Genomic DNA, 12,608 nt, shown 5'->3' on the forward strand with positions numbered 1-12,608 from the left:
GTGCCACTAGGTCTTTTGTTGTAAAACTGCCAGTACTTAAAAGCTGAAGCAAGTGAGGATACAGTATTCTGCAGCACATGAAACATAATGGCTTAAGTACTAAGTTTCAGGTTTGCACTTTGTAGTCGTCATTACATATGACTTGAAAATTGAAACTTTGTAGTCGTCATTACATATGACTTGAAAATTGAAAACGTCATAATGACGCATGGGGATATTGGAAATGACAGTGTTTTAAAACAGTCCACCCTGGGATAAAAGGGCCTGCAAGCTACAGAAATTTTGGAAGACCACGCTGGCAATGGAGACGGCGACGGGGAAACCGGACCTGGTGGATGGGGACCCCCGGGCCTGAGGATGGCCCCGAGCCGGGAGCCGCGGTTCCCTGGGAGGAAGGGGCGGCCGAGAAGGGTGGCGGCGGCAACTGCTGCTGCTGGGTCGCCGCGGTGGCGGCTGCGGGGCATAGGGGCCTGAGAGGAAGGTGCGGATGCCCGCAACCGCCTGCCCGAGCTCCTGGAGCGCAGCCGTCATCTCCTCTGGCGTGAAGACGAAGGGCGCGGCGACGGATGGCGGCCCGGCGGCCGAGGCGATCGGCCTCGAGAGGGCCGGCGGCGTGGTGGTGAGGGGTGGTGGCTGGGAGGCTGTGGGCTGAGGAGCGGACATGATCGCACTCGAGACAGCTGATACCAGATTGATAGGAGCAAGGCTCCTACCAGGGCGTGGCCTTAGGTTATAGGGGTGAAAGGAGGGTTGGCGAGGCTGGGGACGTGGCCGACGGCGCTGGGGCGCCGTGATCGCGCGAGGGGAAGGAGCTGCAGCGGCGGCTAGGGTTTAGGGTTCCCTGCAGAAGCCGAGCAAATAGGTTTGCTGCTTCTTAATCTTTAAAACGGGTCTTTACATGAGTTTATATAATGTCTTAGCTGCTAATAAAAATACGATAAGTGGGCCAAGCCCCTAACTGCTATTGGGCCTAACTGCCCGTAGCCCGCCGGCGGCTATAATGCGCGCGGTCATAACATCTCGTCTCACTATATTTCCACTCCTGTATACAATATTTGAGTTTCTCAGTTCTCATGATAGCACGCCTAATTATGTTGATATTCCTGAATGATAGGTGAAAAATTGATGCAAATATGAAGTAATTGAGCATATAGTATTCTGTGCCACTAGGTCTTTTGTTGTAAAACTGCCAGTACTTAAAAGCTGAAGCAAGTGAGGATACAGTATTCTGCAGCACATGAAACATAATGGCTTAAGTACTAAGTTTCAGGTTTGCACTTTGTAGTCGTCATTACATATGACTTGAAAATTGAAACTTTGTAGTCGTCATTACATATGACTTGAAAATTGAAAACGTCATAATGACGCATGGGGATATTGGAAATGACAGTGTTTTAAAACAGTCCACCCTGGGATAAAAGGGCCTGCAAGCTACAGAAATTTTGGAAGACCACGCTGGCAATGGAGACGGCGACGGGGAAACCGGACCTGGTGGATGGGGACCCCCGGGCCTGAGGATGGCCCCGAGCCGGGAGCCGCGGTTCCCTGGGAGGAAGGGGCGGCCGAGAAGGGTGGCGGCGGCAACTGCTGCTGCTGGGTCGCCGCGGTGGCGGCTGCGGGGCATAGGGGCCTGAGAGGAAGGTGCGGATGCCCGCAACCGCCTGCCCGAGCTCCTGGAGCGCAGCCGTCATCTCCTCTGGCGTGAAGACGAAGGGCGCGGCGACGGATGGCGGCCCGGCGGCCGAGGCGATCGGCCTCGAGAGGGCCGGCGGCGTGGTGGTGAGGGGTGGTGGCTGGGAGGCTGTGGGCTGAGGAGCGGACATGATCGCACTCGAGACAGCTGATACCAGATTGATAGGAGCAAGGCTCCTACCAGGGCGTGGCCTTAGGTTATAGGGGTGAAAGGAGGGTTGGCGAGGCTGGGGACGTGGCCGACGGCGCTGGGGCGCCGTGATCGCGCGAGGGGAAGGAGCTGCAGCGGCGGCTAGGGTTTAGGGTTCCCTGCAGAAGCCGAGCAAATAGGTTTGCTGCTTCTTAATCTTTAAAACGGGTCTTTACATGAGTTTATATAATGTCTTAGCTGCTAATAAAAATACGATAAGTGGGCCAAGCCCCTAACTGCTATTGGGCCTAACTGCCCGTAGCCCGCCGGCGGCTATAATGCGCGCGGTCATAACATCTCGTCTCACTATATTTCCACTCCTGTATACAATATTTGAGTTTCTCAGTTCTCATGATAGCACGCCTAATTATGTTGATATTCCTGAATGATAGGTGAAAAATTGATGCAAATATGAAGTAATTGAGCATATAGTATTCTGTGCCACTAGGTCTTTTGTTGTAAAACTGCCAGTACTTAAAAGCTGAAGCAAGTGAGGATACAGTATTCTGCAGCACATGAAACATAATGGCTTAAGTACTAAGTTTCAGGTTTGCACTTTGTAGTCGTCATTACATATGACTTGAAAATTGAAACTTTGTAGTCGTCATTACATATGACTTGAAAATTGAAAACGTCATAATGACGCATGGGGATATTGGAAATGACAGTGTTTTAAAACAGTCCACCCTGGGATAAAAGGGCCTGCAAGCTACAGAAATTTTGGAAGACCACGCTGGCAATGGAGACGGCGACGGGGAAACCGGACCTGGTGGATGGGGACCCCCGGGCCTGAGGATGGCCCCGAGCCGGGAGCCGCGGTTCCCTGGGAGGAAGGGGCGGCCGAGAAGGGTGGCGGCGGCAACTGCTGCTGCTGGGTCGCCGCGGTGGCGGCTGCGGGGCATAGGGGCCTGAGAGGAAGGTGCGGATGCCCGCAACCGCCTGCCCGAGCTCCTGGAGCGCAGCCGTCATCTCCTCTGGCGTGAAGACGAAGGGCGCGGCGACGGATGGCGGCCCGGCGGCCGAGGCGATCGGCCTCGAGAGGGCCGGCGGCGTGGTGGTGAGGGGTGGTGGCTGGGAGGCTGTGGGCTGAGGAGCGGACATGATCGCACTCGAGACAGCTGATACCAGATTGATAGGAGCAAGGCTCCTACCAGGGCGTGGCCTTAGGTTATAGGGGTGAAAGGAGGGTTGGCGAGGCTGGGGACGTGGCCGACGGCGCTGGGGCGCCGTGATCGCGCGAGGGGAAGGAGCTGCAGCGGCGGCTAGGGTTTAGGGTTCCCTGCAGAAGCCGAGCAAATAGGTTTGCTGCTTCTTAATCTTTAAAACGGGTCTTTACATGAGTTTATATAATGTCTTAGCTGCTAATAAAAATACGATAAGTGGGCCAAGCCCCTAACTGCTATTGGGCCTAACTGCCCGTAGCCCGCCGGCGGCTATAATGCGCGCGGTCATAACATCTCGTCTCACTATATTTCCACTCCTGTATACAATATTTGAGTTTCTCAGTTCTCATGATAGCACGCCTAATTATGTTGATATTCCTGAATGATAGGTGAAAAATTGATGCAAATATGAAGTAATTGAGCATATAGTATTCTGTGCCACTAGGTCTTTTGTTGTAAAACTGCCAGTACTTAAAAGCTGAAGCAAGTGAGGATACAGTATTCTGCAGCACATGAAACATAATGGCTTAAGTACTAAGTTTCAGGTTTGCACTTTGTAGTCGTCATTACATATGACTTGAAAATTGAAACTTTGTAGTCGTCATTACATATGACTTGAAAATTGAAAACGTCATAATGACGCATGGGGATATTGGAAATGACAGTGTTTTAAAACAGTCCACCTTGGGATAAAAGGGCCTGCAAGCTACAGAAATTTTGGAAGACCACGCTGGCAATGGAGACGGCGACGGGGAAACCGGACCTGGTGGATGGGGACCCCCGGGCCTGAGGATGGCCCCGAGCCGGGAGCCGCGGTTCCCTGGGAGGAAGGGGCGGCCGAGAAGGGTGGCGGCGGCAACTGCTGCTGCTGGGTCGCCGCGGTGGCGGCTGCGGGGCATAGGGGCCTGAGAGGAAGGTGCGGATGCCCGCAACCGCCTGCCCGAGCTCCTGGAGCGCAGCCGTCATCTCCTCTGGCGTGAAGACGAAGGGCGCGGCGACGGATGGCGGCCCGGCGGCCGAGGCGATCGGCCTCGAGAGGGCCGGCGGCGTGGTGGTGAGGGGTGGTGGCTGGGAGGCTGTGGGCTGAGGAGCGGACATGATCGCACTCGAGACAGCTGATACCAGATTGATAGGAGCAAGGCTCCTACCAGGGCGTGGCCTTAGGTTATAGGGGTGAAAGGAGGGTTGGCGAGGCTGGGGACGTGGCCGACGGCGCTGGGGCGCCGTGATCGCGCGAGGGGAAGGAGCTGCAGCGGCGGCTAGGGTTTAGGGTTCCCTGCAGAAGCCGAGCAAATAGGTTTGCTGCTTCTTAATCTTTAAAACGGGTCTTTACATGAGTTTATATAATGTCTTAGCTGCTAATAAAAATACGATAAGTGGGCCAAGCCCCTAACTGCTATTGGGCCTAACTGCCCGTAGCCCGCCGGCGGCTATAATGCGCGCGGTCATAACATCTCGTCTCACTATATTTCCACTCCTGTATACAATATTTGAGTTTCTCAGTTCTCATGATAGCACGCCTAATTATGTTGATATTCCTGAATGATAGGTGAAAAATTGATGCAAATATGAAGTAATTGAGCATATAGTATTCTGTGCCACTAGGTCTTTTGTTGTAAAACTGCCAGTACTTAAAAGCTGAAGCAAGTGAGGATACAGTATTCTGCAGCACATGAAACATAATGGCTTAAGTACTAAGTTTCAGGTTTGCACTTTGTAGTCGTCATTACATATGACTTGAAAATTGAAACTTTGTAGTCGTCATTACATATGACTTGAAAATTGAAAACGTCATAATGACGCATGGGGATATTGGAAATGACAGTGTTTTAAAACAGTCCACCCTGGGATAAAAGGGCCTGCAAGCTACAGAAATTTTGGAAGACATACATGATGAGCCTATTAAACATGGTTCCTGTTTCACGTGGATCCTACTTAGTACAGTATCCAACAACTTAGGCGAGCCATGGTTCATCAGTTTGCATATATTTGTACATAATATTCACCCAGTTTTTTGATAAATAAGCTTCCTTCGTAGCTTCCATCATTTGGAAAATAAGTTCTTTTAGTTTAATGAATATAAGTTAGCTTCTGTCAGTTGTAATGGAACATTCATGTTTTGAACTTTGGCCATAATTTGCAGAAGGAAATGGATGCTGCTGTCATTCGGAAGGACTTGGGCCTTCCAGTTGGAGAAACAATATTCGGGAAAACAGTATGCTTTTTGTGTATAAGTTAACTGTTATCTAGTTTCCACAAGAAAATCCCCATTTGAGTAGAAACTTGTATTTACTGTGCTAGATACTTATCCTGGGGTTTGGAGCCATCGGCATGGAAATTGCCAAGAGACTAAGACCATTTGGAGTGAAAATTCTTGCTACAAAAAGAAATTGGTCATCAAATACAGTGTCTTGTGGTAAGCTGCAGTAGTTGCAGTATCATTCTCGTATTGGATGTTGTGTTATCTTCCTCTCTCAAAACATTGTCATTGCAGATCTTGATGGACTGGTTGACAAAAAAGGTGGTCCAGAAGATATGTACGAACTTGCCCGAGAAGCTGACATAGTTATAACTTGCATGACGTTAAACAATGAATCAGTTAATTCTTCTCTATGTTCATTTGTTTAATAAAAATTCTGCCAGAAAAAACTCTATTTGACTTCAGTTAGACGGTTACTAAGCTATAAATATTTATAGGTTGGGATCGTGAATCACAAGTTCCTGTCAGCTTTGAAAAAGGTATGTGCATTTTTCTCGGATGTTCACTTTGGCTCTAGGGAGCACATGCTCCTACGTGCCAAAAATGGATTTTACAAATTTCAATCTTTTTTGAAAAAAAGATGTGTGCAGCGTCACGCCCAAATGCTGCCTGCAAAATTTTGGGGAAAAAACTTAAGCATTTTGACCAGTGCAAGAAAATGTCGAACGCTAAATGTTACCTCCAAATGTTACACTTAATTTTGTTTTTTTCACTAAGGAAGCACTGCTATCCCGTATGGCATGAAAACTGTCAAACACACTGGGTACACCAACATGAACAACAACAACAACAACAAAGCGTTTTGTCCCAAACAAGTTAGGGTAGGCTAGAGGTGAAATCCATAAGATCTCGTGACCAACTCATGGTTGTGGCACATGGATAGCACGCTTCCACGCACCCCTGTCCATGGCTAGTTCTTTGGTGATGCTCCAATCCTCCGGATCTCTCTTTATAGACTCTTTCCATGTCAAGTTTGGTCTACCCCAACCTATTTTGACATTATCAGCATGCTTTAGCCGTCCGCTATGCACTGGGGCTTCTGGAGGCTTGCGCCGAATATGCCCAAACCATCTCAGACGATGTTGGACAAGCTTCTCTTCAATCGGCGCTACCCCAACTCTATCCCGTATATCATCATTCCGGATTCGGTCCTTCCTTGTGTGGCCACACATCCATCTCAACATGCGCATCTCCGCCACACCTAATTGTTGCACATGTCGCCTTTTAGTTGGCCAACACTCAGCGCCATACAACATTGCGCGGGTCGAACCGCTGTCCTATAGAACTTGCCTTTTAGCTTTTGTGGCACTCTTTTGTCACAGAGAATGCCAGAAGCTTGGCGCCACTTCATCCATCTGGCTTTAATTCGATGGTTCACATCTTCATCGATATCCCCATCCTTCTGCAACATTGACCCCAAATATCGAAAGGTGTCCTTCCGAGGCACCACCTGCCCATCAAGGCTAACATTTTCCTCCTCGTGCCTAGTAGTACTGAAAGCGCACCTCATGTACTCGGTTTTAGTCCTACTAAGCCTAAAACCTTTCAATTCCAAGGTTTGTCTCCATAACTCCAACTTCCTGTTGACCCTCGTTCGACTATCATCGACTAGCACCACGTCGTCCGCAAAGAGCATACACCATGGGATATCTCCTTATATATCCCTTGTGACCTCATCCATCACCAAGGCAAAAAGATAAGGGCTCAAAGCTGACCCTTGATGCAGTCTTATCTTAATCGGGAAGTCATCAGTGTCGCCATCACTTGTTCGAACACTTGTCACAACATTATCGTACATGTCCTTGATGAGGGTAGTGTACTTTGCTGGGACTTTGTGTTTTTCCAAGGCTCACATCACTTTGATGAGGGTAATGTCCTTGTCATAACATTCCGCGGTATCTTATCATAGGTCTTCTCCAAGTCAATGAACACCATATGCAGGTCCTTCTTTTGCTCCATATATCTCTCCATAAGTTGTCGTACCAAGAAAATGGCTTCTATTGTCGACCTCCTAGGCATGAAACCAAACTGATTTTTGGTCACGCTTGTCTTTCTTCTGAAGCGGTGCTCAATGACTCTCCCATAGCTTCATTGTATGGCTCATCAATTTAATTCTACGGTAATTAGTACAACTCTGAACATCCCCCTTGTTCTTGAAGATCGGTACTAATATACTTCGTCTCCATTCTTCTGGCATCTTGTTTGCCCGAAAAATGAGGTTGAAAAGTTTGGTTAGCCATACTATCGCTGTCCCTAAGGCCTCTCCACACCTCAATGGGGATACAATCAGGGCCCATCGCCTTGCCTCCTTTCATCCTCTTTAAAGCCTCATTGACCTCCGACTCCTGGATTCGCCGCACAAAACGCATGCTAGTATCATCAAAGGAGTCGCCCAGTTCAATGGTAGAGCTCTCATTCTCTTCATTAAACAACTTGTCAAAGTACTCCCGCCATCTATCATTTATGCTTAATCTCCCCATTCTTCACGAGGAGTTGATCTGCTCCGCCCTTGATGCACTTGATTTGGTCAACATCCCTCGTCTTCCTCTCTCGGATCTTGGCCATCTTATAGATGTCCCTTTCGCCTTCCTTCGTGTCTAACCGCTGGTAGAGGTCCTCATACGCCCGACCCCTTGCTTCACTCACAGCTCGCTTTGCGGCCTTCTTTGTCATCTTGTACTTATCTATGTTGTCTGCACTCCTATCGAGATATAGGCGTCTGAAACAATCTTTCTTCTCCTTAATAGCCTTATGTACATCATCGTTCCACCACCAGGTATCTTTAGCTTCTCTTCTACTTCCCCTGGACACTCCAAACTCCTCCGAGGCCACCTTACGAATGCAAGTCGCCATCTTCATCCACATGTTTGCATCACCTCCTTCCTCCCAAGGGCCCTCCTTAATGATCCTCTCCTTGAATGCCTGAGTTACTTCCCCCTTGAGCTTCCACCACTTCGTTCTAGCGACTTTGGCATGCTTGTCCCGCTGGACATGAATCTGAAAGCGGAAGTCAACAACCACAAGCTTATGCTGAGGGACAACACTCTCTCCAGGTATCATCTTACAGTCTAGGCACGCACTGCTTTCTTCTCTTCTCGAGAGGATGAAATCAATCTGGCTAGAGTGTTGACCACTACTATAAGTCACTAGATGTGATTCTCTCTTCTTAAAGAGGGTGTTAGCTACGATCATGTCGTAGGCTAGCGCAAAGCTTAAGACACTCGTCTTGATTCCTGATGCCATAGCCAAATCCCCCATGCACTCCTTCAAAACTTGTGTTAGATGTGCCCACGTGGCCATCGAGGTCTCCTCCTATGAAGAGCCTCTCACCAATCGGTACACTCCTAACCATGTCTTCCAGGCCTTCCCGGAACTCCCTCTAGTGTTTTCATTGTGGCCTACTTGCGGGGCATACACGCTGATAATGTTGAGAACTAAGTCCCCAACTACCAACTTGACCAGGATAATCCGGTCTCCACGTCTCTTGACGTCTACCACTCCATTCTTGAGGCTCTTGCTGATCAAGATGCCTACTCCATTTCTGGTTGCAACCGCTCCCGTGTACCACAGCTTGAAGCCGATACCCTCCACCTCCTTCGCCTTCTGTCCCCTCCATTTGGTCTCTTGGACGCAAAGGATATCAACACCTCTCCTCACCGCTGTATCAACTACCTCCCGATGCTTAGCTGTGAGAGACCCTACGTTCCAGCTACCTAAGCGAACCCTCCTAGGTTTGGCTAGCTTCCTTACCCTTCGCACTCGTCGAGTCAAATGCGAAGACCCTTACTCATTCTCCACTATACTCGGGCGCCGATGTAGCGCGCCACTAAGGATGGGACGACCCGATCCTCGCTCACTTGCCACCGTATCCAGATCACGATACGGCGCGCCAACTGGGGGGTGATGGCCCGGCCCTTGCCCATTTGACACCACACCCAGGTTCCGATGTGGCGCGTCGCTGAGAGGGTTCCGCCCCAATAAAAATCTTTTGGGTTTCATCTCCGTAAGAGTGTGAGAGGGTTACGGAATAATTCTGAGATTTATCGGAATCCAGTTCTTCCGGCCCATTCCGAAAAAAAAAGTATCAAGAAAAAGACTTTGCTGCAGAAACACCTGCGACAGGCATAACCGTCCCAATCGGCACAAATTATGGGATGCGTAGTTAACTATTTAAATTAGGAAGATATCTTGTAGCCTGCCCCTTAGGCCAAGCAGAAACAAGATATCCTGTTTTTCATTGTTTGGCTCTATGTTAAGAAGACCCTCTTAGAGTATATTAATGAAACAAGAAATAATCAGTCTTATCTTCGAGCCTCTCTCCTCTCCACTATCAACCTAGCGGTACCTGGCTGGCGGATCCATCATGAACTAAGGTTCGTGGCATAGAGTTGATATTTTAGCATTTCTCTCCTTCCACGCACACAAGTGGACATATTTCTCGACAAAAAACTTATAGTGCATATATTATTTGCAATCTACATATAGGATCTGTTTTTTATTTTTGGAAAACTGTGAAATATGCGCCTGACAGTAGAACACCCATTCTCAATAACTACCATGTTCTTGTAGGGATCATATCTCATCAATATTGCCAGAGGACGCCTTCTGGACTATACGGCTGTGTTTAATCACCTTGAATCAGGTCATTTAGGTGGTTTGGGCATTGATGTTGCTTGGACGGAGCCATTTGATCCAGAGGATCCAATTCTGAAATTTCCAAATGTTATTATAACACCACATATTGCAGGAATCACGGAATACTCTTACAGAACGATGGCAAAGGTTTGCACTTGTTTCTCTGCAATGCACAAAGTTACTTCTCATTTACCAATCATGTATTTGTTGCTAGTAGTTATATCTTGACTGTTAACTCCTATAGTTACATTATAATATTTGTATTAAAAGAATTTCTAGATTCAGAAGCGCCGCATTTATTTGTTTACTTTTGAGTCAACTATGACTTCTTATATCATTAGGTATCATCAATTACATTAGCCTCTATAATACGTCTGGTGGATCATCTTTCCAAACAAAACTAGCACTAGGATCATATGAGAACTAGGTAGTTTATGAGTTACTTCATTGGCTTCATGAGTGTTAGGAAGTACTTCCTCCGTCCCAAAATAAGTGTCTTAAGCTTAGTACAACTTTGTACTAGAGCTAATGTAAAGTTGAGACAGTTATTTTGGGACGGAGGGAGTATTAGTATTGGTCTAGGAGTCCTTATTAGGCAATGTTTCCTTTCTTTGCACCTCAAGTTTTATGTAATATTTATATGCCCCTTGGACCTTCAATAGATATAAGTTGCTTTCATAACATGGTATTAGAGCCTAGGTTATTTTTTCTGGGCGCCGCAACTCGCCCTCCTGATCCAATCTCGCGTGGCGCTGATGCTTATTAAATAAACATGAACATGTATGCTTATTAAATAAAATTAAATGGTTTATTGTTATTAGCCACTTAGCAAATCTCCTCTTTCTCTTTACGCATAAACTCATGATCTTCCTTGTCGATGGTTGCTTCCTTTCTTCGATATCCTAGAATTACTTTGAACTGAAGGACACCTCGTTCAACCCCTGCTTAGATAGGTGCGTCATGTGCATTATCATTTCATTCTTAATAAAGGAAGTCACCACCATCATCACTAACTGTGTGTATTGTCATTGAAATCCTCAATGTAGAAGAATAAAAGTCGGTTGACTTGTGTGACCATTTACCATTTCCTCTCATACAGAATTTTGCTACGCCTTTTGGTGCAGGTTGTTGGTGATGTTGCCCTCAAGCTTCATGCGGGGGAGCCATTCAACGAAATAGAATTTGTGAACTAGGCAAAGTGAGTAGATGGCGGCATTGTTGATTTAATTTAAGACGTATAAATAGACCTGGAATTACCAAATAAAGGCAAATGTTATGGGTGATTGCATTACTGGAGAATCATAGGAATTCGACAGGTTTATTTATGTAAAGCATTGTTGTCTGTTTTGATCGCAAACATCTGAAGCTAGTTAGCTGCAAATTTCTGCACTCTGTTGCATACAATCAACATCTGAAGGCCACTTAGAACCTGGAATAGTTTTGGGTTGCTTCGCAGCAGTACTGCAGATGGTGGGCGCTGGGGTTTTGGAGTGAAAATTTCTTATATGTCCTTGGATGGATGGATAGATGGAGCTCGGCGAAAAGTAAAATCTAAAAAAATTCGAAGAACGTTAAAAAAATTCTGATTTTTTTGTGGACAACATTTACAAAAGTTCTAAGGGCGTGCAAAAAAATTGGTCTGAAACAACATTTCTATAAGACGTGGCAAAATAAATAAATAAATCAAAATATGCATCTTTAGAGTATCGATTTTGTTTTTTTGCTATGCCTTATAGAAATGTTATTTTAGGCCCAATTTTTGCATGAGCTTAGAACTTTTGTCAATGCTGTTCACAAAAAGAATTTAGAATTTTTTGAACGTTTATTTATTTATTTTTATTTTACTGTTTGCCGGGCTCAAATAAGCTCGGGGACAGAAACTCGACGTCCACGGTGATGTTCTTTCGGTAAAAATGTTATAATCCGGGAGTCTTCTTAGATTAATCCATTGCTTTATTAGATTGACAACAGATTACACTCTGACTGAAGAATTCTAGTCAGGAACCCAGGAATTACATCAAAGCACATGCAAGAATTAGTACGAAGAGCTTCTTTAGCGCATAGGTGCGCCGTCCAATTTGCATCATGCTGAATCCAAAGAACCTTGAAACCCTGGAAAGAACCACGCATCTGTTTGATCTCCTTCAGGATGTGAACACCATCACTCCGAATAGCTTTGTCATCGTTCCATAACTCAATTAAGGACAAGCAACCTGACCGGCCGTTGCTGGAGGGGCGTCTGGCCTCCCCACCTGAATGTATTACTCAAAGGCCCGAGGGCAGGTTACATCATAGATTACAACGAGTGAAGAGGTATAGCCTCCAAGACATGGCAGCCTCCCTACTAACAGAGTCCTTAAATCTTAAGACCCAAAACGTAAAGTCCGGAATGATATTCCGAAGAGTAATTCGTGGTGCGTGTAGCTCGTTTCAAAGACCCGAGCATTCATGGAGTCCCACAACTTCCAAAGAATGGCGAGGGCAACGGTAGGCCAAATGTTGATGTCGAGGCCGACCAGTGTCGTAGTCTCCCAAAGGCGATCGATGGAGTGAGGGGGCTGCAACCCTAGGAGTGCCCATATCTGAACCGCGTATGGGCAAAGGATGGAGATGTGTAATGCGTCCTCATGAGAGATAGCGCACCGTGGACAGTCCGGATGAGAGGTAA

The 12,608-nt window shown here is 47.0% G+C and overlaps 1 protein-coding gene across 2 annotated transcripts in view; it reads left to right on the plus strand.

Annotated features, from left to right (window-relative positions):
* LOC123452748 (hydroxypyruvate reductase) overlaps positions 1 to 11,321 on the plus strand; it is a 30,892-nt gene extending 19,571 nt beyond the window's left edge. The window contains exons 5-10 of one of the 2 annotated variants that reach the window (XM_045129455.1): positions 5,189 to 5,260; positions 5,347 to 5,461; positions 5,540 to 5,643; positions 5,743 to 5,784; positions 9,875 to 10,117; positions 11,065 to 11,321. In XM_045129455.1, the coding sequence (XP_044985390.1) occupies positions 5,189 to 5,260; positions 5,347 to 5,461; positions 5,540 to 5,643; positions 5,743 to 5,784; positions 9,875 to 10,117; positions 11,065 to 11,133 (645 nt within the window). In that variant the 3' untranslated portion in view covers positions 11,134 to 11,321. The remainder of the gene's footprint in view (positions 1 to 5,188; positions 5,261 to 5,346; positions 5,462 to 5,539; positions 5,644 to 5,742; positions 5,785 to 9,874; positions 10,118 to 11,064) is intronic. The other variant, XM_045129456.1, reaches the window with a different exon arrangement.
* The last annotated feature ends 1,287 nt before the right edge of the window (positions 11,322 to 12,608 follow it).

This window comes from Hordeum vulgare, chromosome 5H, assembly GCF_904849725.1.
Source record: "Hordeum vulgare subsp. vulgare chromosome 5H, MorexV3_pseudomolecules_assembly, whole genome shotgun sequence".
Taxonomy (NCBI): Eukaryota; Viridiplantae; Streptophyta; class Magnoliopsida; order Poales; family Poaceae; genus Hordeum; species Hordeum vulgare.